At 44.1% G+C, this 26,943-nt stretch overlaps 1 protein-coding gene across 3 annotated transcripts in view; it reads left to right on the top strand.

Annotated features, from left to right (window-relative positions):
* rabgap1l (RAB GTPase activating protein 1-like) overlaps positions 1-26,943 on the top strand; it is a 122,259-nt gene that overhangs the window by 62,914 nt on the left and 32,402 nt on the right. For all 3 annotated transcript variants that reach the window (XR_015107311.1, XM_086162397.1, XM_086162396.1), the window contains 4 exons: positions 13,602-13,715; positions 21,048-21,122; positions 24,498-24,623; positions 26,425-26,568. Coding sequence is in view for 2 of the 3 variants with exons in the window: in XM_086162397.1 (XP_086018523.1) it covers positions 13,602-13,715; positions 21,048-21,122; positions 24,498-24,623; positions 26,425-26,568 (459 nt within the window). In the remaining variant the exon portion in view is untranslated. The remainder of the gene's footprint in view (positions 1-13,601; positions 13,716-21,047; positions 21,123-24,497; positions 24,624-26,424; positions 26,569-26,943) is intronic.

Here is a 26,943-nt window from a genome sequence, read left to right as displayed (position 1 = left end):
GCTTACCAAAGTCCACTAAAATATTTGGACAGATATTTGAGCTCAGTGTACCACATAGAATTGGTTGGAGGTCAGTAAGCACAACATGAATGCATACATAAGGCGCACTGGATTATAAGGCGCGGGGGCGATTTTTGAGACAGTGTAAGGATTTTAAGTGTACCTTGTCTTGCGAAAAATACGGTAATAGATAAATAAAATGAGATGTTAGCTGCATGTGTATCCAAAGCAACGTATAAGTATGTAGGGAAACTCATATCGGTAACTGTCAGCGCCGCTCAGATATTATAATGAATGACTCTTGTCTTCATAAGCATACCTTCAAATATGTGTGCAAATGCCAGTCTCCTCGCTGCCTTGGCCCAGCTATCATCTTGCCTGCCGTAATCAGAGCCCTCTTATCACCACACGAGCAAGTGCTTGCACACACACACACACACACACACACACACACACACACACACACACACACACACACACACCGGGAACATTGAGAGGGCATCTGTAATCGATGGGTGCAAAAGCGCTGCCAATCCCTCTGACTGTCAGGCTATAATTTACCCGCCGCTATTTCTTATTGAAACTATTTATTCACCAGTATTATCACTAAGTCATATTTATGTAAGAGTTGATTAAATTATTTAATTCAGTAGTTTATAAATATGATGGTGATATTTCATGCTGAGAACTGTGTTGCTGTGTATTCTGTCGCCATTGTTTCCAGAGCCACATCTGGCTCCTTTAACTCCAGGAAGTATTTCTTGTGGGAAAAAAAAAACAAACAAATCCAATAACAACAATAACAACTGTACGCTACAGTGTACTGTCAGTATGGGCGTCCATTTTTTATCCGGTGTTAATTGCTATCCATTCCAACTCTGCTCCCAAAGACGACCCGATTGATTTGCAGGCGTGAAAAACGTTATTTATTATGATTGTTTTTTTTTTTTTTTGTTTGTTTTTTTTTAAATCCGCATAAACTTCCCCCACACAGGTACAAGATGTACATCCAGTTTCTCAGTTAGACAGATAAAATAAATACTGCCAGACAGTCAAGTCACTCCCTAGGTTGCTGAATATATGCCCTCCCCTCTCGTTCGCCCCACACCTCCCAAGGCAGTAATTCTCCTCGTAGTGCGCAGGCCAGCTTGTTTGCTGCAGTTAGCGAGTGGTAATGGTCAGGACACTCACCTCCGGCTATGCTGCTAGTCCTTTCTCAGCGCTAGTGTTTACGACGCTAGAGTGGGAGGAAAGAGTCACTAAATAAACCGAGGGAACGGGAGTGGTGTTGCCCACAGCTGTCATGCCGGTGTCTTATCGGCTCTCCGTGTCCACGGGGAAATTGTTCCACGTGTACTTTGATTAAAAACGATGTGCTTATTCTATCCAGAAAAAAAAAAGACACCATTACTGCACATTTCTGCAGAAAAAACATGCACCATTATTGTTACTCTAATGGTAACATGAGTACATCTCCACTGATTGTCTATAACTTTCCCGAAAATGACTTAAGTGGACTCCATCACCATGGAAACCGAGAGAGGATGTGGAGAAACAAACAGCACTGTTATTTGCGTTTATAAAAAAAAAAAAAAAAAGATTGTATTGAAATGAGTGCCTTTGTTATACATCTTTGTGTTTTTAATTACCTTTTCTCTTTTCATGTCTTTCTGGCGCGAGGAACAGGTCGAAAAATCAAAACTCCCAAACACGGAGCCATGCTCACGTTACGCGTGAAACATATCAACCATCACATCCCCACACACACACACACACACACACACACACACACACCTAAAGTGACCCGCTCAGCATCTGACCCTTTATTCACTCCACCTACATCCTCCCTCGGGGTCTTCTGTCCCTACATAACAGAGATTCAACTCATAAACTCCACTGAAACAACAGCACAGAAAATGTCAGCTACCTTGGGGGATGCACTTTATCCACTGACCTCTTGTGATGGTCCTCTGTGTGTTTGTGCGAGCGGGGCGACTCATCCCGGAATAGAACAACATGTTTTTAATATTTATTTCGCCGCTTGCCGAGGCTTCTATACGACCGTGACGAGGGCTTCGTCGTTTCAAGTTGTTTTTCCCGCCGAGGCAATATACTGCAACACTGATACTAACAGGGGCAACGCACCAACGCTTACTGATGCAAAAAAACAAAACCAAAAAAAAAAAAAAAACCCTAAACAAATCAGCCGAGGGGCTGCGTGGAAGTGGATGCCGCCTCGTAGCACTTAGCGGAAGAGGCGACGCTTCCATTTTCTCATCCAATCGTACGCCAAGTGTTTTTCTCGACACGTGGGGGGAATGACAGTTGATGAAATGCCAGTGACAAACCATTGGAAAATCTTCCCCCCCCCTTTTTTTTTTTTAATTCCCTCATGTTCAGTCGTACATGTTGCACAACATGAGCGATGTTGTTTTCTGCACCAGGTCTCGTGCATTTTGTAATTACAGTGCATTTTGTAAAAAAACATCCAAAATGTAATAACTTTTTCATTTCATTTTGTGATAAAGTCGCATTTTGTAATTAAACTGCCTCAACGCATTTTGTAATACATTTTGCCGCATTATGTAATAAGTTATTACATTTTGAGGAGATTATTGCAAAATGCAGTTGCAACTTTTTTATTCTCTAGGAAATGTAACAACATGGAATTTATAGAATATTCTCTGTTAATGCAACCTTTGAATAGTGTACTGATAGTAACTGCTAAGTACAGCTACTAGGCTAATACAGTGATACTAATAATAGCTTTTACAAATACTTTAAAGTAAAATAAAATACAATTAACAAACAAATAAACTACGCTTTAGCATTGTTATTACATAATGCACCATGTTATTACATTTCCTAGAGAATAAAAAAGTTGCAACTGCATTTTATGATAATCTGCTCAATACGTAATAACTTATTACATAATGTGGCAAAATGTATTACAAAATGCGTTGGGGCAGTTTATCACAAAATGCAGCAGTTTATTACACAATGCGGCTTTATTACAAAATGAAATGAAAAAGTTATTACATTTTGGACGTTTATTACAAAATGCATCTCGACAAGGACACACTATTTTTGTATTTTTGCCGCATTTTGTAATAACAGTGCATTTTGTAATAAACGTCCAAAATGTAACAACAGAGAATATTCTATAAATTCCATGTTATTACATTTCCTAGAGAATAAAAAAGTTGCAAGTGCATTTTGTAATAATCTTCTCAATATGTAATAACTTATTACATAATGCAGCAAAATTTATTCCAAAATGCGTTGGGGCAGTTTATTACAAAATGCGGCTGTATTACAAAATGAAATGAAAAATTATAATATTTTGGACGTTTATTACAAAATGCACCATTATTACAAAATGCGGCTCAACAGCCACGCCGTCCATAGCACTACTGTTGACCTGATACACGTGTCAAACTCAAGGCCCGCGGGCCAAATGTGGCCCAGGAGAACATCTTAAAAAGTCTAATTGTCTCAAAATAAATAAGTCAAACGCGTGCATTGAGCATAAGCGACGTTTCATGCCGATCATTTTACCTGCAAAGCATTAGATCGCAGCGTATCCACATCGATGCCATTTTCAACGAGCTAAGAATGCTAAAGTTAGCCTTCTAGAAAAACTACAAATTGTCCAAGAATTAAAATGCAAACTACGACGGCAGCAGAATGTGTTCACCGAAGCCGCGTCCAAAAACACTGCTGGCTTTGGAACAGAGCAACTTGTAATATAGTCATACATTTATTACAGTTATTTAACATGAAGGAGTAGTTGTATTTATTTGACAGTACATTTAGTTAGCCGTGATGCTGCCGCGACCGTCGGTGAAAGTGAGTTTGACGCCCCTGTTCCAATATGTCGAAGCAGTTTAAAACCCAGTTTACGTCTCGCGATCATAAATACGTGAATCTCTACCTGGTGAAAGTAAGCCAGCCTCCTCGTGTGTGCAAACAGCTACCTGATGAAAACACACAATGTGGCGTACTAGTGGGAACAAAAGACAAAAGTTTCGGGTTCGGGGATTTTCCACGACAGTGAATAAATGTTTATGTGTATTGGTTTATCCTGTTAGCGAGCCGAACACAGCGAGGGACGGAGGAAACAGGGACTTACTTGAAAGCGCGCCGACAGCCGTAGAAGCGGCTTTTGAAGCAGGCATGACGTTCTCGGTAATAATCTTTCATATGGTAATGTTTTTGTATGTTTGCGGTGCCGCGTGCGGCTGCGCGTTACAAGCGGAATTAGCATTTGACGTCGCAAATATTCAACGTATTGTCTGAAGAGCGTGTCTTTCAGACTCGGCTTTTATCCCAGTTACTGGCGTATCGCGGTTTCCCCCGCGAGCAAATGGGAAATGTTATTATTTCTTTTCCCTCCCTTCCAAATACCGGGTCCGCATTCCCAGTTCGGCTTATCGAAATGCAGAATTGGCCGGGGCCATTAAAATGCCAAGGCAGCGGTACAGAGACAGATGAATTTGCAATCTGCCAGGCGTACCAGCTGTCCCCCCCCCCTACCCTCCTCGCACCCACCGCACATACACTAAACCCTCCAGGGAAACCTCTAGAAACGTCCTCGCCAGCAACCGGGGACAAAGGCCTCAGGGGCGCTGGTTTTTAATTACCCGGCTTCTGTCCTCTGAATATCGCGCCGATAGATTATCCGACTGTGTCCCGCTGAAATAAAGAGAAATAAGAAGTGCTCAAATGAGCCAGGTGCGCCGGCGGAGAGATTGTGTATTATCGTGTTATGACTTGCAGCTAGACTTTGAAGTCGTAATGTAGCCTGTGTTGTTTTTGCATAAAATAGCCTCATTTTCGGCATCGAGGCCAGATTTCCCAAAAAACGCGGTCGTACGGATAATTACAGGGGTCGACGTATCGAACGGGATTTGGTGTCCTCGTACGGTTTATGCAGGAAGGCGACGATTAGCGAGAGCGCGTCTCTTCATGTATCTAAAGGAACCCGAGCGACGTTCCCGGTAAATGTGGTCGACGGCGTTCTATTGACCGGCGCCGGTTGTGTTCCTCAAACCTGCAAACGCTGCGATCGTAAATCCTCCCTCGGTGGCGAGAGACGGCGGACCTTTGAATTGCACGGAAAGCATTTTTCATTTACCTGTACGGCGCAGAGACTGCCGAGCGCACATTTACACGAACGACAAAATTCCACCCATCGACAAAGAGAAACGTTAGAAAAAACGATTCCCGTCTAGATAGCGACTTTCAATAGTTGGTCTCTCGCCAAATGGGTTTGTTCGAAGGTCGATATAAGGAAATAAAAATAAAAAAAAGAAGCAGAAAAGGCTTATTGAGCCCCTTCGAATGGACTAAATCCGAACAACATACTTGGACACGTGACTCGGCGTTTATTAGACGTGTGCAACAACGCCTGTTGGACGTCGACGCATTTTGTCATCTTTAGAAGAAAGACGACCGCAAAGATTCAATATGTGCCGAAATGTGGGCCGGCGCTCACAAAAGGCTTTCAAAAGAAAACCGTCATCTCACACCTGCTCTAAGACAAGTTTTACAAAGACTGCGAATCTTACAGGATCACGATCTACCAGACTTTCAGTCATTTTTCCCCACCGTGCAACGTTCTCAGCGGGAGTCTGCAGAGCTTCTGCTATTTCTTTGGATCTTTTGATTCCTACGGGATCAATAAGTATCTCCACTATTTCCCCCCGTGGCTTTTCCTTCCTTGGAGCGTCGACACGAGCCGGACCGTTCCGCCCGCAGCGCCGCCATCCCATCCTTTTTTTTTTGCGGACGCTTCACCGCGATCAGGACGTCTGTGTCGCCAACGCCGCTCTGGTGATGGTTTGTCCACCAGATTTGCCGTTTCCGGTTTTGTCAGAGCTCATCGATATGTTATGGTACTGGTTTCGTGCTGCTACTCCGGTAAAAGACAGTGAAAATGTTTTGGCGAAAGCCCAGCGTGGCACTGTTAGACGGGGACTTTGGTCAGAACGTGCAATGTTTTGTATTATTTGGTTTATATCTCTCGTTTTTGTTTTTAATTTTTTTTATTTTTTTCCACTGTGTTGTCCATTCTTATCCCCGATGTTGTTGTTTCTCTGCTGTCCATTTGTTTGTGGATGTCTTTTGCCATCTTTATTGTCTTTCTATTTGTATTCATATTCATATTTATTGATACTATAACTGTTACGCTACTGTGACAAAAGATCCCCGATGGGGATCAATAAAGTTTATCTCGTCTCTTTAGCAAACAAAATATTTCCGAGCTGCCTGCTTGGCTCTTGTGGTCCGTTTATTATCCGACATCTAAACCCATGAAGAAGATTTCAACATTTGTTCAAGGGCTCTGAAGGAGCAACTATGATCTGAAATATCATCAAATCAAGCATTCCGTCATAAAATTGTAAAAGTAGAGAATTCTAAAATAGTATCAGTTACAAATGCTCTCCAGCACGACGTGGAAAGATTGTGCCGTCGAACCTGCAAACAGATATTTTCCTGCTCCAATTCATTTTCTTTTTTCGGTCTCTCCCTTCTTTTCTTTACTGTATTATTTTTCCGGGGTAGGGAGGGGGGGGATTTATTCCATTTTTTTTTTTTTAACTTCATTTCCAAAAGCAGCCTTTCACTGCTGGTCGTTTTCTGAAAAAGCTGCCATCTGTCTGAGAGATAAAGGGCAAGTTCATATTCTGACTGCCAGTCACCGAGCCGACTCTCCCCTTGGCTTCCTCCTCGTGTCGCGGTGTCGTCTCCGGTCCGTCTCCATGCGGAAGTCGTTTCCCTCTCCTTTCAACCGTTCCCCTGATTTTTAACCTTTATTTTACCCGGGGAAGGCTTGACAAGGAGGCGCCTGCAAACCCCGTTAGTTTGCATTTTCTTTCCAACCCGTCGCCGTTTTTTCTTTCCCTGTCTTTCATTTCCCCGACGCTACCTGTTCAAATTGGAAACGTAGCGCCGTCTCTATTTCCATGACATGATAGAAGCCTCACGAGTTTTTTTTTTCCCCACCATCTAATTATCAGTACTGTGCCATTATAGCAATATTTGCATTTGCATTGTGAACCGATGGGAGCCCAGTCACCCCTTGGAAATGATGGCAGCATCTCACTGTGAACACCTACATTAGCATGATAAACGATTCCGGCTGTTTTAGAAATCACCCTAAACAAAGTGTTTAATGAAACAAATGACGAAAAGGGCCTTTCTTCTCTGGCGTGAATAAAACGCAGAGAGAAAATACTCCAATAAAATGGAAATTTCGCGGCGGAAAAGGATGAACACGTATGCCAGAATCGCTTTCCCGGAAAATACGTCGGTTTGTGCCTTTTCAGAAACACCTTCTCCGGTTTTTGCTGTTTTTCACGCGAGTTACGGGCCGCGTGCACGATATCCTCCCATCCTTTTAAAGCCGCGCTCGCGGAATCGTGACTCGGTCGCCCATTGATTCAGAAAGAGACTCGGGTCAAAGACGACGGCGGCGGCGGCGGCGGCGAGGAAGCGGAGCTCTCCTCTGCCTTTAAGTGTCTCGTAGGACCCGGCGTTCTATGATATTCTTTCATTTGAAAAGCTTTAATGCGGTTACTTGTTCCAGGACACGATGTCTAGACTTCACCAAGGTCATCGTCTGTCCGGAGCGAACGCCAAACAGCCCGATTAGTCGCAAATGAAAACTCGACGCGCAGCAACGTAGGCGTTACGGCGCGCCGATCGACTCTCTTCCCTTACAAGATGACGGGTGTCCCCCCCCCCCCCGTTTTGCCTTTTCGTCGGGGTAGCGATGAAGGAAAAGATTGCGCAAGGCGGCGATTAACATTTGAAATAACCCGCCCACGTCGCACCGCCGCCCCTTCCATCAAGCATCTGACGTTTTTGCCACATTCCTTTGCGGCGCTGATGAGGAGGCAGTTTACCGTCAGCTGTTCTTTGTGACGTGTTTCGGCTTCGTCGAAGCGCGTCTTACCCTTCTGATCCGCGACTTAACTGGGTCATCAGAGGTTCAATCGCAGTCCCGCTTTCTTCCATTTTATTATTCTTTTTTTTTTTTCGTACAACCATTCCTAGTTATGCCTGAATGTACCGTAGTGGAACAGAAATGAAGTGTTGTCAAGCTGCCAGCACAACCAATGGCGGGGGAAAATAAGAGCAGAATTCAGTACGCCACTCGGAGCGTTTTATTTTAAATGTTTTCTCTTACGGTACAAAAATAAGCGATCTCACAGAACCTCTTTTAATCCCACAGTAGCGCAATCCATGTAATTTGCTTTACAAATCAATGTGATTGTGACGCCGGGCACGGGTGAAACCTTCCCGAAACTTCCCTCGCCGCCGCCGACCTCTGGGAAACTCTTAAGGGAACCGGCGGGGGCTCCTGACAGAGCGGCGCTGTCGGGGATATCGGGTTATGCGGAGGTGGATCGCGGGTTTGGACAAATCAGCAGTTTTTATTTTCAGCGGCGCGTGTCAAGTAGGTTACCTGTTGCTTCTGTCTGAGTAATGGACCGTCTGCCCAACGAGCCCCCGAGCTACAATTAGCGGTAGCCTCTCGTTCCCCTCTGTGTACATATCTTTCACCCCTCTCTCCGTCTTGCTCAGCTTCTCCGCCGCCGCCGCCGCCGCCGCCGCCCCACTTGCTCTTTGCTTTTCCCACTGTATTGCGCCACATTTCCATCTGCTTTACAATCTCCCCTCAGTCAGTCAGTTTTAAAGGCGCCAGGGGATAAATCCGAAAAATCTCGACAGGTGCACACAGTCATGGTGAAAACACACACTCGTGCACACGCACACACACACACACACACGAATGCAAGCAAGCATCAGATACAGGCTGATGGCGTACAGTGTTGATTTAATCCCCCTGCCGCTGCTAATGCTTTCACATATCCCTCCATCTTTGTTATGTCACCTGCAAAATCTCCACGGAAGCGCCGCCGTTATGTAACCGATAATTTGTGCACAAAGAAACGCCGCAAGAGCATTGACCTCGGCCTGTCTTTGCACACGGTCGAAAATTCAGATTTGGATACCTTTGCGCGCAGCGTGCGAGATAACCGGCACGGCCTGTCCCTGCACGGTACATATGCAAGCCGGACTCCTCGCGACACTTCCTCCGATCATCCGATCCGGCCGGATAAAAACGTATCCCAGCCAGTTCATCGGCGACGGAAAGGCGAGGTCGCCGCGCTCGTTCGTCGCGGAGACGAAACGTTATTCCTTGGAATTCTCTCCAAGAAAAGGCGGCGGCGCTTTGAGCGGATCGGAGGACTTTGACCCGTCTTTTTTTGTTGTTTTCTTGAGTAATGAGGCTGTTAATCAGTAGAGGCATGCATGGTTTATTAAATCAAAGTGTTTACAACTTTCACTGCCAGCCTGATTCTTGCTGGTCCTTGCTGACGTTGCCATGGTAATGAGAGTCTGTGTCTGTTATAGATGAACCTCACTCAGGGTGATCCATTAATCAGCAGTCAATATTCAGTTTCAAATATTCTCCGTCGATTCTCGTAAAGGACCGAAGAAACACAACTTTTTTCTCATTTTTTTCGAACTGTACGGTTTTGACATAAAAGTGTCGCGTCGTGCACTCGTGTAGCCGCCGAAGTAGCCACGCTTTGAGGCTGCAAAAAGGAGTTTGTGAAGATTTTGCCGACTTAAGGGCGTCACTGAACGGACTGCATTTCATCGAAAAGCGTTTGAAAGTCAAAACACTCGAAGTCCGGATTCATTTTCATTTCGTGTCACTTGACATTGCTCACACATTGACGTTGACGGATGTTATTCATGTGAAATATATCCTGTAAGTCCAGCTAATATTCCAGACATAGATTCCATCTCAGGGAAACAGAAATGCGCCGATATCCGGCCTCGAACTCCTCTCTGCAAATCGCATCGTGGTGTAATTCCCCCTCGATCCGCAGCTCACAAGTAAAAGTCAGATATTTTAGACCTGCTTTGCAGAAACCGAAGACCCGACTCCGTCTGCATGTTCGGAGCTCATCCAGGTGCCCGACGTTGTGTTGTACTTTCAGAAGCAGAACCCGACCCTTCCGACTTCACTGTTATTTTTTTTCCACAATCCATCTTGCAAAAACCAAAGTGTACATTATTAGACATGACATTGTGCTGCATTAAACGTCCTGGCCGAAACCTCTCAGCCGTTTTCCCGTCTTTTGAATTTTTCCCCGAGTCCACGGTTCAGCGTTCCGGTCGGACCTCAGCTACAGGACATGGAAAAAAAAAAACCACTGCATTTTCTGACAATATAGACACTAACCTACTGAGTTAAAAGGCATATAGCGGTATTTGTTTTGGCACAAAGATAGGGAAGTTGGAGCTGTGAACACAAATATTCTGGGAGGAAGTAAAAAACGTCTATATCTATATTGCCAAGTCCTGGTGTGTGTGTGTGTGTGTGTGTGTGTGGCCAGATTATTGTTCGGGGCTTTGTTTTCCAAATACTCCTCACTGTGAGGGTTTCATTTTTTTATTCAGCTGATTTTTTTTTTTTTTTTTTGCTCTCAGGTTTAAAAACAACCTCAGCATTGTCACAAGAGGAGGAGTGTTTTTTTTGTGCCGCCGTAGGAACACGGTGTAAAACTGTTAGTTCCATATCCAACACATAATGCACAGAACGACACACCACCTCCACACTACAAATCTCATTAAAGCATTACTCACAGTTGTGCCAGCAGTGTCTGTCAAAGCCTTTGACGCGTGTACGTGCGAGTGTGTTTGCGCCGGATAGGTTCGCCGGTGTGGAGAACTTCTGGCGCTTGAGACGATTCGTGGAAATAGGTTTAAGAGTCTTTTTATTTCGCCTCGATGTGTCAATTAGAAACTATTCTAGTCTGTGTTTCTCAATGTTTTCAAGTGGTTAAATACTCCATTGAGATGTGTGTGACCGTGCATTCCTGCGTCTGGTCAATGTAAGAACCCGCAGGAAACCAGAGAGACTCCCGAAACGCAACCCTCAACCAAACATCTTCTTTTTTCGGGGTTTAAAATGTTTCGTTGCGTGCAGAAATGTCATTTCTTTTTCCCTGCGCTTGTTTGTTGATTTAAAACAAAAAAAGGAGCAGCACATATTTTTGTTTATACATAGCGCAAAGGCAAAAATAATAACGTTATGATGCGTGTTAATTTGTTTCAAAAGGGTTGTGCGGTTAAAGTGGGGAATCGTCTAAGAGACACTACCATCAGATTGGTGATGCTACATGATCAGATTCACCACAGTCCTGCTGTATTTTCAGTTTGGTTTGGAAATTGGTCCTTTTACTGTATTAAACTCAACCAGAAGTGTCATTTCTTGCTTCTCCCTTTCCCCTCGTATGGCTGGCAGGCTGAAAGAAAGTTCCTGATTTACTTTCAATTGTGCCTCCGCTTCACGAAGCACGACCCTTATTAAGAAAAGGAAACCGTTTGTACGACGGTTTTTCTTCCCGACTAGTCGGTCGTACGAACGACTTCGCAGCCGAAGCCGCGAATATGTGTGCGATAAATAGTACGGGTGCGGGCGACAGCGAAGGCTTTGGGGTTGCATTAGCGTCTGAGCTAATTCCTAAAGGTTTTGGCGACAGTCACTCCTTTCCTCCACTTTCTCCATCTCTATCTGTCTCTTTCATATCATCTGCTATAAGGCGGGCATGCAATAAAAAAAAGCCAGTGAGCATTGTGTATAGTGCTGCAATAAAATTTAAAAGGGAAAAAAAAAGAAGAGTATTAAAGATATGAGTCTTGGGACTCTTTGTACAGAAGCAATAGAGACACGGATGTAAAAAACATTGGCAGACTCACCTTCAAAACAGCCTTTCTGCCTCATCAAGCTATTGATGTTTTCATGGCATGTACCTTAGACGCAATCTCAGGATTAACCGTGACGACCTCCATAGACATTCAGACACAATATATTTTTAGTCGCTAAAGCAAAGCTAAAAGCTAAAGGAGATCCGGCGGCGTCCGAGGAAGCCTCCGAATTACGGGGCTTTTGTTTCGGTGGCGAAGAGTCTCCATGAAGGAGAACCGACAGGTTTGCCGTGGATTTCAAGGTCATGTTTAGACCGACAGTGAAGGGTCAAAGGCTGTGACGAATTAAACACACACACACACACACGTGTGATGATATTGTTATGGTTTCTCCCAATGCAGCAGAAAGTCTCTGTTCTCTGTTAGATGCTTCGCTCTTAACTTCACCCTTTTTTCTCCTCTGTCAAGAGAGAAGAAAGAAGCAAAAAAAAAAAAAAAAAGATTAAATTTCTCTCTGACTCTCCCTGTCTCACATAAAGTCTCCCATTTTCTCTGTGATGCTCACAAACCCACATCAAGGTTAGTCAGGCTCAGGGTTGGTTTATCTGCAGCTTACAGTGACTTGATGGAAAATGCTGCGCTACCAGCCTTCTCTTTGGCCGTGTTTGCGATGGCGTGCACGTGATACACTGTGTATGCACGAGGAAAGAAAGTGCGAGCCGAGTGCTCGCATCCGCACGAGTGTTTTCGACTGGGAAGTGTGCAGAGAAACAGGCGGTTGGTTTTTATGTGTGTGTGTGTGTGTGTGTGTGTGTGTGTGTGTGTTTTTCGACTGCAGTGGCTGTGGATTAGACGGCGCAGACGGAGACTCGGAGGCCCGGGGCTTCCTCCGCTGAAAGAAATGAGACAAATATTAATATATTCAGAATCAAACAGTGACATACGGGAGCATGTATTTTGAGGTTTGTGTTTCTATCGTGAGTTATGTGATTGTGAACAGATTTCCTGGATATCAAAAGAAAAGTTGGGTTCAAACGAACAGGTCATTTACACTTTTTTAGTGTGAAAACTTGTATTCATTTAAAATGTTTCACTGGGTTTAGAAACAAATTAAAGATAAGTTTAATTTCTGCTGTTCTTTCTCTTCTTTCCAGCACTTGTATTTGGCGTTTTCTTTACTCAATCAGCAAAATTAGCTTTCATGTACAACCTCGCTAATGCTAACGCTAACGCTATCTCCAGCACGCTGCTTTCATTCATCCAAGCTAACAGTAACTTTTCTACTTTTGCACCTGCACTTTGTGAGTTGCTCAACAAGCTGCGCTAAATGTTTTACCTTTGCACTTCCAACACCGTTTATATTTATAACAATGTTTACACAATCTGTTCATTATCAACACGTTTCCACACTGTACACGTGACAAGAAACACTTTGAATCTTGAGATCTTCGCTTCGTTAGCGTCGTCGCCCCTTGAGATACGTCTTTCGCGCATCTTTGTTCCGTCTCCGCCATATTGTAGTGCTTGGCGAGATCTGTGACACCGCACCGCTATCACGTTTAGCTATGATTTCCTTCTTCAGATCCACTGTCATTCTTATCTTCTTCTTAACACCTCAAACATGAGCACTTTTGACTTTTTCCAGAGCCATAATGAGGGCTAGCATACAGAAAATAGCGTTATAACAGAAGAACGCCGCTACGCTACAACAACACACTGGGGTTTGTTTGCAGGTCAATCCAATATTTGATGGAAATCTGTGTTTGTAGGCCGATTTGTCGGCGATGACGGCATTCGTAAGCTGAGGTTCTGCTACCGTTGTATTGACTAACTTGTCCAAACCCTGTTGTGTGTCTGCGTCGCAGGATTCGGCCCAGGAGGGCGTCATCACCCGAGACGTCCACCGTACCTTTCCGGCCCATGACTACTTCAAGGACCCAGACGGAGATGGGCAGGACTCGCTGTACAAGATCTGTAAGGTGGGCTTGAGGCATCGCCGTGTGGTTGTTGACTTTGTTACGTCGATCAATTTGTGATTGGATAGAATCCAAACCGTACCCAGCTGGAGGACATACGCAGCGCGCTGGCAGGCGCTTCCCACAAGGAAGTGCTGGGCGTCTCAAATCCATGATTTTAATAATGATAATAATGATAATAATAATGATAATAATAACAATAACAATTCATCCTTTTTTAATTGCAGTGAGGAAATTGGCTCTCTGCAATGGAGCCATCATGGATGAAGCATGAGCAGTTAGCTGAATTTTGTAATATTTTATAATATATGATAAATTATACATTTCTATATATATATAAATCTATTTATATATTATAATATATATGTATATATATTATAATATAATATAATTAACATATATATATATAAATATATGCTTAATATGTAGTATATAAAATAAGCAAAATTTGTAAATAGAATAGAATATTCCATTAATTATCCTACAGTGAGACAATATAACACGGGACTGTCTCAGAAAGTTCTTTATCGTCTGTAATGCAATTAAAAAAACTAAAATGTCATACATTCTGATTCATAACAAATCACCTTAAATATTGCAGGCCTTTTAGTATTTTAGTATTACTGATTATGGCTTATCTTAAGAAAACTCAAAAATCCTCTCTCAAAACATTAGAATATCATGAAAACGTCATTTTTGTTTTTTTAATTCCATTACAGAAGATAAAGAACTTTATCACAATATTCTAATTTTCTGAAACAGTCCTGTATATTAGAGGCTGAAATGAGTCGTTTTAATTTTTAGGTATGATTTTAGACCTTCAGTGGCCTTTTTTCAAGTAATGAACAAATGGGAGGAAAAATGTGATGCTGTGAAAAAAGAGGTGAAGTGAAAAGACTGAAGCGTCTTTAACGGTGGAGTCATACAGCCGAGTGTGTGTGTGTGTGTGTGTGTGTTTCCCCCCAGCGAACAAAATGCATCCGTCATTCACACAGATTCTGTTCGGTGAAATCAAAATATTGCATCCTTTTTGGTATTCTCTGTTTTTTGTGGATATTTTAGCTTTTAAGACTTTCCGTAGCATGCTTTAGTAGTCCGCAGGCCTGTGTCCATTTCCATATCTGCATTTCATAGGCGCTGTATGGCCAGAGGTCAGCCGTTGTTTATTCCTCAGAAATATCAGATGAAGAGGTCCAGCGGTGCCCACCGGCTGCCAGACCAGCGATATCACGCAGAAGGATCTTAGCGCGCACGCATAGCAGGCGGCGGGCGTAGCCTGAGCGCACACTGTTGCATGAGCGACGTGAAAATCAGCATTTATACGACAGTGTGGAGTTCATACATCCTCCAGCCGCCCCTTGAAAGTCAATCCTGATTTCTTAACATCACATTTTGTGTATTTACTCTAAGAACTGCATCGCAAGAGCTATTTCTTGCCCTTTCCAGCCCAAAAGAATGATAATGCTACGACTTGTAACTATCTCAGCGAAGGCATCGTACAGATTTGCGCAGTTACCTCTTTAGCTGTGCGAGGCTACATGTTGTCTACATGTCTCGGTCATCCAGGTCAGGGTGAATTCCTCACTTGAAGATGTTTCATCGCTCATCCCAGAGGCTTCTTCGGTTCTAATGACCTGTGGGGAGTTTCCAACTTCCAGGGTTTTGGGCGATTTGGGGTCACGGTGACTTGTTGATCTGCAGACAACAAGGCGTCCCTTGTGCCAATGGGGATGTCCTTTGTTGGAACTAAAGTGGAACCCTGGAACAATCCATCGCAGTACTGAAGCAGCAAGTACCAATCAGAAGGCTGTGTCTCAGGTGCACCTGGGGTACAGCTAGCGCCTTCGCAGCACCTCTGCCGGCATCTTTGTGAGTGTGTGTGAACGGGTGAGCTGGGCCACGTACAGGTGGTCCTCGCTTTACGACAGGTTTACGTTCCAAAGGCACCGTCGTGAAGCGATTTCGTTGTTAAGCGAAACACAGATTCTACCGTCTTACCGCACTGTGTTTGCATACATATCGTCCATTTTTACCATGATATTTTACCTTTCCTTTCCCTGAAGTGTTTATATTTGCATGAATATTGGCCAGTTATAAGCGCAGGTACAATACGTACTCACTCAGAACACTGCGCAGTCCATGTGTATTTTATGGTATCGCAAAGCCCATCGAAACTCTTGAGTTGTTGTCAACCGAGTACATCGTTAAGTGAGGACCACCTGTATAGCTGATGAATGTCCATGGAGGCTCTCAGTCATCCAGGTCATGGTGAATTCTTGTCGATATACGCAGCTTCAACACGAAACTCTGGGAGAATAATGGCAACGGCAAACCGGAAAAAAAAAAACGACAGAAAAATTGTATTTTTCACCCGTTCTTGTGGAAATGTTTTTGTCGTGGCATCTGGACTTGAGTTTCTTTCCTTCCCATACGTCATTAGAACTGAGGAAGCCTCTGAGATGAGGGCTGAAACCTCCTCAAGTGAAAAAAATTCAAATTCAGTTACCGAGACAAGAAGATTTCGACAAGAATTCACCCTGACCTGGATGACTGAGAACCTCCACGGACATGTCGACAACAAGGGTGCTCTTTTGTTCCAACAATGGGCGCCCCATTAGCATAGCATCCCCCTTACACCTAGCTTCTGCAGATGAACTCTTCCATTTACACAACAAGTCACCATAGACCCGCCCAAAATCCTGGCAGCTATATTCCAAAGCAGGTCATTAGAGCTGATGAAGCCTCTGGGATGAAGAGCCGAAACGTTTTCAAGTGAAGAAACTCAAGTCCAGTTGCCAAGACGAGAAGATTTCGACAAGAATTCACTTGTTGTCTGTACAAGAGCTGCCATAGAAATATGACCCGGAAAATTCCCTGGTGCTCTCCTTTACTGCCATCGTGGTTAATTGCGTCCGCGTTGCCGGATTAAAAAAACAAAAGGCCAAGACCGACTGAGAGCTGAACTCACAATTCGCACCAGTAGGAAAAGGTGAGGGTGTAGCAGCCTGTCACTGCCACCTCCCGCCGAGAGACGATGGGGAAGATGCGGCTCCCGCCGAGTCAACTTCGACGTAGCGGCGATGCTCACGTTGCGCTAATGTTGTATCGTCACGATGATAAAATCCCACAAGCGGTACCGATGCAAATGTACGCGGTCCGCTCTTTTCCGACACGGCGGGCATGTACCCGTCAGAAGGGATGACGAAGTGACGCGTCGTAAAATTATCGCAAATTAGCAAAAATTAGCGTGCACGTCCGCATCCTGTTAAATGCAGAGGCGAAAAAGTCGACCCGATAAGGCTCTGACGTGGGAAACAATACCGAGATTCTACCGGCATTTTAGCTGGTTGCGCAATGCTAACGTTGAGCTCTGGTTCCAAACTATAGTAAACAAGTGTGAGTTTGTGCTGAATTATGAAATCGTACTTGTTTTGTTTTGAGAATACAAGTCCAAGATAGTTTCTGAGCAATCAAAAGGAACTCTGGTTTTGTTTTCCTGCCGCGGCAGACTTTGAGTACGGCTGGTCAGCACTCAGGGAGGACCTGTCAGAAAGGGTTAGCATCCAGTCCGGACCCAACTAGGTCAGTGGCGAGCCAGCCTTCATTTGTATGCAAATCCATGTAGATTTGCAGCTGATAAGGTTGGTCGGATCTTGAGGCATGAGGGGGTCAGAGGCATACAGGATGGAGGACAAAGTGTATATTCATCTTAACATCTTACTCCGTAATAAGCACGGAGTCCTTTCGTTCCCTGACCTTTATTCTCTGGAGAAGGTCAGCAGAAAAGTCGGCGCAGATACACACCGGTGGTCATTCGCAAGGCCCGGCAGAGCAATCGCAGGTGAAGCGCTTTATCGAGGGCACACTTTGCAATTGTTCTTCAAGGAAACAAGGTTGTTCATATCAAAGCGTACAACTCCTTAAAAGACACGCAAAAATATCCCCAAAGTTTCCGTGGAAACAGAACTTCCAACAGGAAAAGGAAAAAGCAAACAGGACAACATGTTATTATGCCCCATCACCCAAGCTAATGTTGCGTATCTCTGTGATCGCTAAGTGTTTCCATGCACACATTATTCAGGATACTAGTCCACAGCCTGGTGACCGCCGTCCTGACCGGATTTCTCCAAACAGAAAGACAAAGTGCAAGCGGGCTCTGGTTGACTGAGAAAATTCCCCTTTTATAACTTTTTTTTTTTTTTGTCCTCCACGGGAAATAAAGAAAAGCGATTGAACCGCGGAACAAAAATGATCGATCCGTTTCAATTTCCATCCATGGATCCACGTTACTTATAACAACGGCGAAACCAAAATGAACTTCAGAAAACTTCAAAATGAACAGACGGATTGTTGCCATGTGAATGCCAGGTTCCACCATGGAGCTGAAGAGCTTCCCGGTGATCTACCCAGGTTCTCACTGTCCCGCTCACTTAGACTTTCACCAGACTGGTGACCCTCAAAAGTTCTGGTGACCTTTGTGGGGTCAGCTGGAAAACATCAATATTTAATGTGCTTTGTTTCTGTACAATTTAAGCGCTGTGGGACAAGCAAGAAAAAAAAAAACACCCTTTGGGCTTTTCCCTTCAGGGTCTCCACAGAGAATCCACCTTCTCCATCCAACCCTGTTCTCTGGATCCTCCTCTCTCACACCAACTACCTTCAAATCTTCTCACGACGTTCATCCATCTTCTCTTTGGTCTTTCTCTAGACCTCCAATTCCTGCAGTGGTCTACCAATATATTCCCTCTCCCTCCCCTGTCCATGACAGCGGTAAATGTTAAAAATCTTTCTATGTAATGAACCGTCCCTTTAAAAAATACATATCGAACAACCTGAGATTCTTTAGGAAAGTAAGTGCAATTTCAACAACGCTATTCCTCAGTTCTCTGTGCATTTTGTTGCATTTTTCGCTATGGAGAATTTCATAGTTGCACCAAAACTTGAGCATGCAGGTTTCTTATTAACCTCAACAAATGTTTTTTTCTTTTGTTTTTTTTTGGAAAACCCAACACACGGTGTTGACTTGCTGATGAGGTTGTCGGGTCCAGCAGGTAGATTTCTAACAATAAGACAAAATGCTATTTACAAACCCGGAAGCTGCATCGTCGCCATCTGCTGTAAGTTGTGAGTCACATAGTGTCGTGGCATGTTGGACTAAAACAGTGCAGTTCTAGCAGAAAATGTAGGATTGGCATCTTTATTTCACAAAAGTAGTTGATGATTTTGATGTATTTTTCAAATTGAAGATTCATTCCACGGGCCGGATTGGACCACCTGGCGGGCCGGCGCTGCCCCGCGGGCCGTACGTTTGACACTACTGGTCCAGCATGTTGATCCTATCCATCCTCCTCCCAAAGAGAACTTAACATCTTTATCTCTGAAGGAAAAAAAAGTATATACAGTAAACCCTTGTTTTTTTGCGGGGGTTACGTTCCAAAAAGAACCTGCGATAGGCAAAATCCGTGAAGTAGAAACCTTTATTTTTTTTCTACAATTATTATACAATTAAATACTCAATTATACATTGAAAAGAAAGGACAAACTATTTTACAGGCTCAATCATTTGTTTCACAAATAAAAGTACTGTACTTTAGAAATGTTTTTTTTCAACAAATAACTTCTGTACTGTACTGTCAAATAATAGTTTTAATCATCAATGTGAACAGAAGGCTTCAAATGGCGGAGATTAGCAGCGCCCACCGCAACCCGAGTAACGGGATTGAATGGGAGAAAATTAAAAATGATTATGAAAAAAATACAAAGTACAGTCGGACAAATAGTGACTCAGGTGTATTTCATTATTCCGTAACGCCGACCTACAGCCGCATAGCTTTTAGCTTCCCTTAGCATGTCCAGAAGTTTAACTTTATCTGCCATAGATAGCATCTTCCGCTGCCTTTTGGGCCCTTTTGTGGCTCCAGAGTGTTTTGTCAACATGATGGGTTTTAGAGAAACTCGAAATCGCGAGAGAATTTGCACGTACGTCATGTAAATTCGGCAAGCTGTTTTCCGTACGTGTACATATTAAACTGCGACGTTATTGACGCACAGGTAGAGAAGAAGCGGAGTGACTTTTTAGCCAATCAGAATGCAGAACACAATGCAAATCTGTGAAGAAGCGAAACCGTGAAAAGTAAACCGCGTTATAGCGAGGGATCACTGTATGTATATATAAATATATAGATATATACTGCTCAAAAAAATAAAGGGAACACTTGAACAACACAATGTAACTCCAAGTCAATCCCACTTGTGTGAAATCATAGTGTCCACTCAGGAAGCAACACAGATTCATTTGGACTTGTTTGAAGGACATTACATCAAAGTTGGATCAGCCTGGAGTTTGTTTTTACACTTTAATTTGGAGTGTGATTCCTCATCCAGACTTCCATGGGTTGATACAATTGATTTCCATGGATCATTTTTGTGTGATTTTGTTGTCAGCACATTCAACTGCGTAAAGAGCAAAGTATTTCATAAGAATATTTCATTCATTTAGATCTCGGATGTGTTTTTTAAGTGTTCCCTTTATTTTTTTGAGCAGTGTATGTCTATATATATATATTCGTGTGTTCATGAAATCGTTCGGTTGAAATTGTACAGAAGCTTGACATGAATTGAAGGCACAGCATTCGGCCCAAACACTGGGCTTACCGGTTATGAGAAAAGTAGGCACAGAGATTGTAATATCCACCCCTCTGAGCCTATTATGTGTTCAGCCCAACAAATTTAGATTTCTCCCACCAGGACCTCCCCCATCCATCTGTCAGCATGCACTTCTCCTCGCCGAGTTGGGGACGTGTGAATGCCACACTCCATCAAGCATGTCTGCTTGTATATTACCCTCCAGACAGCTGTTGGGAGTGCGGAGTACTTCAAAATCTTCACCCTTTTTCTCTCTTTTTACGCGACGGAAATACAGCGCGATACTTTTTAGGGCTTTTGTTAACGCCGTGAAAAGGTGTTGTTTTTTTCCCCGCGAGTTCCTCTGAAGGTTCATGTCCGAGGTTCTATCACCGCCGTCCTGGCGGCGTCCTTTACTCGCCTCCACGGCCTCTGGAGCTGCTTTTCTCCCGAACAAGTCGGCATCTCATAACGCTGTTTTCCTTCGCTGGACCGTGTGAACTCTTTGACCCGGGGTCGATAAAGGATTTCTTCATCTTACTCGATCTTAATTCACGCGTTGTATTTCAATCGCGAAATGAATTTGGCGCATGACACGTTCAGTCGTGCAATGACGGTAAAATTGACCTTTAAATCATTTCTGATTCTTTAATACGACGGAGCGAGTTTTCCATTTATTAATGTCTTTTATCTTTCTTTTGTTTCTCTCAGGCCTATTCCGTCTATGACGAGGAAATTGGTTATTGCCAGGGCCAGTCCTTCCTCGCCGCTGTCCTCCTGCTGCACGTAAGTGAATTTGTCATTTGTCGAAACTGGACTTTTTAACGGAAAACCAGATAGATGGTAAATATACCATATAAATGGGTTTGTGCTGCATTTATTGTACTTTGAAACGTAACACAACACGACGACACGCTGCAAAGATCAAGTAAGTCAACTAGAAATACACGAGCGAATGCGGTCCATAGTGTATTGGGTGTTTATATATCGTGTTTTTTGGACTTTTCATGGTTTGTCCGGGTCTTGCGACTTATACTCGGGTGCGACGTATATATTAAAATACATACGGTAATTTCACAGCTTCGCAAAATCGGTAATCGGGCAGCAGAAGGGAAGTTCGGAGCGAGCGAGAAACTAGCGAGAAACTCTAACCGCAGTTAAGAAAACAATAAAGCTAATCGCGGGCTAAAAGCTAGATGGACACAGCTAGAGGAACGAGTTGACGACGTTTCCACGCCCGGGTCGTTGCCAAGGCGATGAATATAAATGAACCTCGTTGGCGTTAGCGCTTCATGCTACGCAACCGCCTGTATCAGAGCATGGACGCCCCAAAAATACGTTACGTTAACATACCAGGCAACTGTTAACCCTGTTGTTATTACTATTGTAACGACCCTGCGGTGCTGTTTGGAGGAATGTTCAGGGTTTTGTGATTTCCTACTGGCTGTGAATGCGTTTCGGGAGGAGAGAGAGCGCTCAGACGGAGAAGATAAAGTGGAGCCGCCGTTGCTTAATTGTTGTAATTGTTCTAATAAAGATAAAGTTTAAGCAGCAAACGGTGACGGTCGGGCTCGTCCGCTCGGACGTCACGCCGGAACTCGCCTTTCAAGGTGAAATGTCTGTTCTCGGTCTCTGATTTCATCAAATAAATCCCCCCATAAATGCGACTTACAGTCCAGTGGGACTTATAGATGTTTTTGTTCTTCTTCATGATGCATTTTGTTGGCTGGTTTAGTCCGGAGAATCTGGGAGTACCTGTGGATTCACCAGGAACTCTCTTCAGTTCCACTGACAGATGAAATGACTCGGTTTTTGCAAAACAGGAAACAATGTTCAAGTGTGAAAATGCGCTGAGTCCTGGTCCATCTGCCCGGAGCCCTGATAGAAACACCGTCGGTCGGAGTTTGACGGGATCAAACTCAAGAAGAGAAGAAAGCGTTTGCATCGGATGCTGATGCTACTTTGAGACAAACCGTATTAACGCGCTCGCCGGCCAAGTAAATCCCTACATGGCAATTATTTCCCCCGATGACAGTGACCTCTTTTAGCATGACGCGTCCTCCACATTTGGAAGATCTCAGTCCTGCAGAGCATCTGTGTTCTCGTCCAGACCAGGGCGTCGGCAACCTTTACCGCTCTGGAGCCGTTTCCCCAAATGAATTAGCATTTAATGTTTTTTTTTTTTTTTTGTTTTTTTTTAAATCAATGAACAACAGCGGAGAAAACGAAATGACATTTCTGCATGCAACAAAACATTTTGAACTCTGAAAAAACAGATGTTTGGTTGAAGGTTACTTTTAAGCAGATGACTCAATGTCTATTGGAGTCCTTCTTGTATTTATGAAAAAAAAAAAATTAAAAAAGCCGAACTTAAATGATTCAGCGGCAGCAAACCAAAAATCCCGTCCTCTGTGTGTGTCATCCTTTTACTGGCGTATTTTAACGGATTTTAACACGTTTTAATTAGACGTTCCAAGACTGCCATCATCTTGAAATCTAAAATGACATTTTAAAAATGAACAATTAAGTTAAAAATACGTTTTAATTAAAAACGCCGTTAGTTCTTTTCAAAAGCCAAGGGGGGGTCAAAGAGCCGATCCCCGATCTGGACCGGCGAGTCCGATCCGGAAGGGCGACTCCTCGAAACATCATGAAATTTAAGGATCTTCTGCTGCTTCTGTCTGGACGGCACCTCCAGAGTTTGCACCGTAATGGTGGACAAAGATGGAGGACCTGCAAGATGTTGAGAAGGTGGACGTGATTCATGTTGGTATGCGAAGACGAAGGCCAAATGACACAAGTGGCGCTTATCGTAAAATGTGTGTGTGTGTTTCGGCGCTGAGGTCCTCGTCCATTTTTGAGAACGTAACACTGACGCCGCCGAGGACGAAGGAATCTTCAAGGTTATCCTCGGACAAAAAGCCCCGGTAATGTGACTGTCCCATCCACTCAAAGTTAAAAAGCTTGCAAAGTAGCACAAACGCTAAAAAGATTAAGACAAGAAGGATGTAAGTGGACAGAATTAAGGTGGATAGAGAGACTATCGCCGCATTTGGTCGCCAAATGATGGCGATGATTGATCGGGGAAGCGTCGGAGCGTGACTGAAAATAAGAAACGGTGTAAACTATGAGAAGATCCAGGAAAACTGACAGGAGCCTCGCATTTTCATGCGAGGTCGCCGGCGGACGAACGCTCCCCCCCTTTTCCCTCCTTCACTGCCCATTATCAATATGCGGCGCGGCCCCGGGGACGGGATATTATCTGTTCAAACTGTTTAGCGGCGTCCCCGAAAAGAGCGCCCGATCAAACCGATTGAATTTGCGGTTAAAAGACGAAGGGGAGTCGGAGGAGTAATCGCGCAGGATTCCCAGCGGTTTGTTCAGAGCGCCGATGACAAGGACGTCCAAGGTTAAAGATGAGGGAAGGGAGCGCAGACGCCAGGACGAGCCGGACAGAAGAGACGACGCTTCGGCGGTCGCGGCAGAAAGCTCGCGGCCATTTCGGCGCCGAGGGATGAACGGATGATTCGGGGAAAAGCGAGGAGGAGAGGGAGCTGTGAAAGTGACAATACGAAGGTGTGAAGGATGGATACGGAGGAGAAGACCAGGAAAAAAAAGAGGGGTTATGGGATCGGGGTAGACAAGGTAAAGGGGAGGAGATGTCAGGATTATTAATAGGGGTTCAGGTTTACCTGCAGGGGCCCATTGAGCCCCCAAACACACACTGTCACGCTGATTAAATATCACCTCAAGGTCTGCATGAGTGTGTGTGTGTGTGTGTGTGTGTGTGTGTAAGAGAGGAAAATAAACCCTTATACATTTTGTATGTTTGCACGCGTAACTCCACCATTCCTCTTTTGCCGTTCGCTCTGGGACGGAGATTTAATCTTGGAGAGTGGCTTTCGTTAATCGCTCTCATTATTTTTCGTTTAAATCGCGTGAAATCCCGCCCCCTGTCGCGTTAGCGTTGCAGCATTGTTAGCATTAGCGCACAGGCTTCTGCTTTGTTGCGTTCTCGCCGTGCAGAAGGAGTTCAAGAATCATTTTGCTCTTTCTATCTTTGTCAAAATATGCTTCGGAGTTCCAAACACGCTCTCTCGGTTTTCCTCTTTGGCTTATCATCAATCTCCCGTGCTGTGATAGACCGTGTTTTCGTTGCAGATGCCCGAAGAACAGGCGTTCTGCGTGTTGGTGAAGATCATGTACGAGTACGGCCTCAGAGCGCTCTACAAGAACAACTTCGAAGATCTTCACTGCAAGTTCTTCCAGCTGGAGAGGTTAATGCAGGTACGTGACGATATGGATAGAATGGCTTCACGCTGCAAAACAGAAACGACAGGAATCCCCCCCAAAATTGTGCTCAGAAGACGTCATACCCCTCCAATGGGATCGTAACGGATCCTTAATACGGACTCTGGATTAAATGCGACGCGATCGACTCACGATCAAAGGCTTCAAGTCGTTTTCTCTCATTTTGAGATTCATTCACCTGACCGCCGTTGGATGCTGAACGTGACAAGGGACCGATATCAACTTGGACCAGATACGGTTTTCAGAGTCAAAAACTTGAAGTGACGATGAATCACGGCATATTCTGATCCAAAACGCCGTCCAACAACGTTGACTTGTTAAGTTTCGTACTCTCCCGTCGTTCCTGTACGGACGATGGATTCTCTTTGGACAAAGATTTGATATTCTAGAAGTCAGAGAGGGAAAAAAAAAAAGATCAAACACAAAATTGGAGAGAAAGCCACTTGTTGTTTCCTGGCGGTTCAGTCAGGAAAAGGAAGTAGGTGTTGTTTGTGGAGGCAGGTGATGGTAAGTTGGAAGCCAGGACCGCTCAGGTATCAGTGCCTTTTTCTGGCCGTACATAGCGGACGGTATAAAACGCGCGTCTTAGTATCTGCGCGTCGCATCGTTCAAACGAGTTAAATTCCTCCTGACTTAGTCGTGGGTGTGTTTTTGACAGAATCTAATCATTATTTCTCTATGAAAGCTGCCAACCGTCTGCTTTAACAAACACTTCTTGCTTTGTTTTTATTTCTTTATTTCATGCTACGCGCAGACATTGTTTAAACGTCGTGGGTTTGACAAGATCATAATTTACTTCTCACTAATAAACACTAAGGCTTACTAATGTTGACCCCTTTGGTTCTAATAAAGCAACCAATCACATGTGGGTAAATGGATTAGTGATTTATTTATTTACGCTCTTTTTTGGATCGCTGACAACCCTTTTCATTGACAAAAATCTAAGGCTGAGATGTTGTTTATTGTATTAACAAGATCAGTCAACAGAGTCCGTTTTTTGTTTTTAGAGATTCGGAAATGCCACCTTTATGTTTTAAGCCGGGCTTTCAAACACGCGGCCCTCCAGGAATAAATCTGCAATTTAAAAACACACGTAAAGATGGAAATAGCGTGTTTCACCTCTTGTTAGAAATGAACCCGAGAGCAGGGCGGAGATGGAGTGAAGGGTTTTCCAAGAAAAATGGATCACTTCTTATTTGTCGGCCGAGGTTAACGAGAAACCTGCATGCTCGGTGTTTCGGTGCCTCTTCGAGAAGAAAATACAAAACAATTCACGGAGAGCGTAGTGTTGTTGAAATGCCGCTTACTTTTCTTAATCAATCTCAGGTTGTTTGTCATGTGTTTTTTAAAGGGACAGTTCATTAAATAGAAAGATTTGTATCCTTTACCTGTTCTCATTTACACTAAAACAAAGGAAAAATGTGGACTTAGTGTTCCTTCTAGGTAATAAGCTCTGATTTTTACGTGGCCCCTGGACCTAAATGAGTTTAACACCCATTTTTTAGGAATTTAAACGTTGATTTTCAAGCAAGAGGGAACTGCATTGCATTCTGTCTTTTAATTTATTTATTTTTTCTTGTTTTTTTTCTTGAAAGAGATTGTCATCTCGGCGAACCCGGACGATCGAATAATGTTTGAGGAAAAATTAAATAATGTAAAATTGAAATCTTACATGGAGCCGCATTATTGTATTGATGTAAGCGCTGGTCTATGTCAGACGTTCCCCCACCCTGCGCTCCCGCTTCTGGTTCTCCACGTTCTCCACTGTCTTCCTCAGGAGCAGCTTCCAGACCTGTGGGCTCACTTCCAGGAGCTGAACCTGGAGGCGCACATGTATGCTTCTCAGTGGTTCCTCACCCTCTTCACCGCCAAGTTCCCACTCTGCATGGTTTTCCACATCACCGATCTGCTTCTCTGCGAGGTAAACCGGCCATTCTGCACCGCTTTATGCCGGAATTACCCGGGACGGATAAGGGAGGGTCGTGCTCCCCGGAGAGGCGACGGCAAGGGAATAAGAGGAAAGCCAAAGTGCAATTAATGGACGAGGAGCCGGGCGGGTTTAGCCGGACCGGACCGGGTTCGACTCTGCCGCCGCTCGGTAAATGGAAGACAGCACTGAAGTAGGCCTTATCTAAGTCCGCGTCCTCCCGTTGGTCAGGTCTTTTACCAAAGTAATGAATAAAAATGGATTTGCTGGTCGTCGGTAACGCTACGAATAACATCCAGGGGTGGAGAGACACTCTTTAGTCGGACAAACTGATTATACTGTAGGTCTGAAGGTCTGATCAGGAGTCAG

The sequence above is a fragment of the Fistularia commersonii genome, chromosome 16 (assembly GCF_037954325.1).
Source record: "Fistularia commersonii isolate RoL2024-O1a breed Wild chromosome 16, RoL_Fcom_v1.0, whole genome shotgun sequence".
Lineage (NCBI taxonomy): Eukaryota > Metazoa > Chordata > Actinopteri > Syngnathiformes > Fistulariidae > Fistularia > Fistularia commersonii.
Note: the sequence above shows the minus strand (reverse complement) of the source record. Positions and strands in the feature narration are given on the sequence as shown.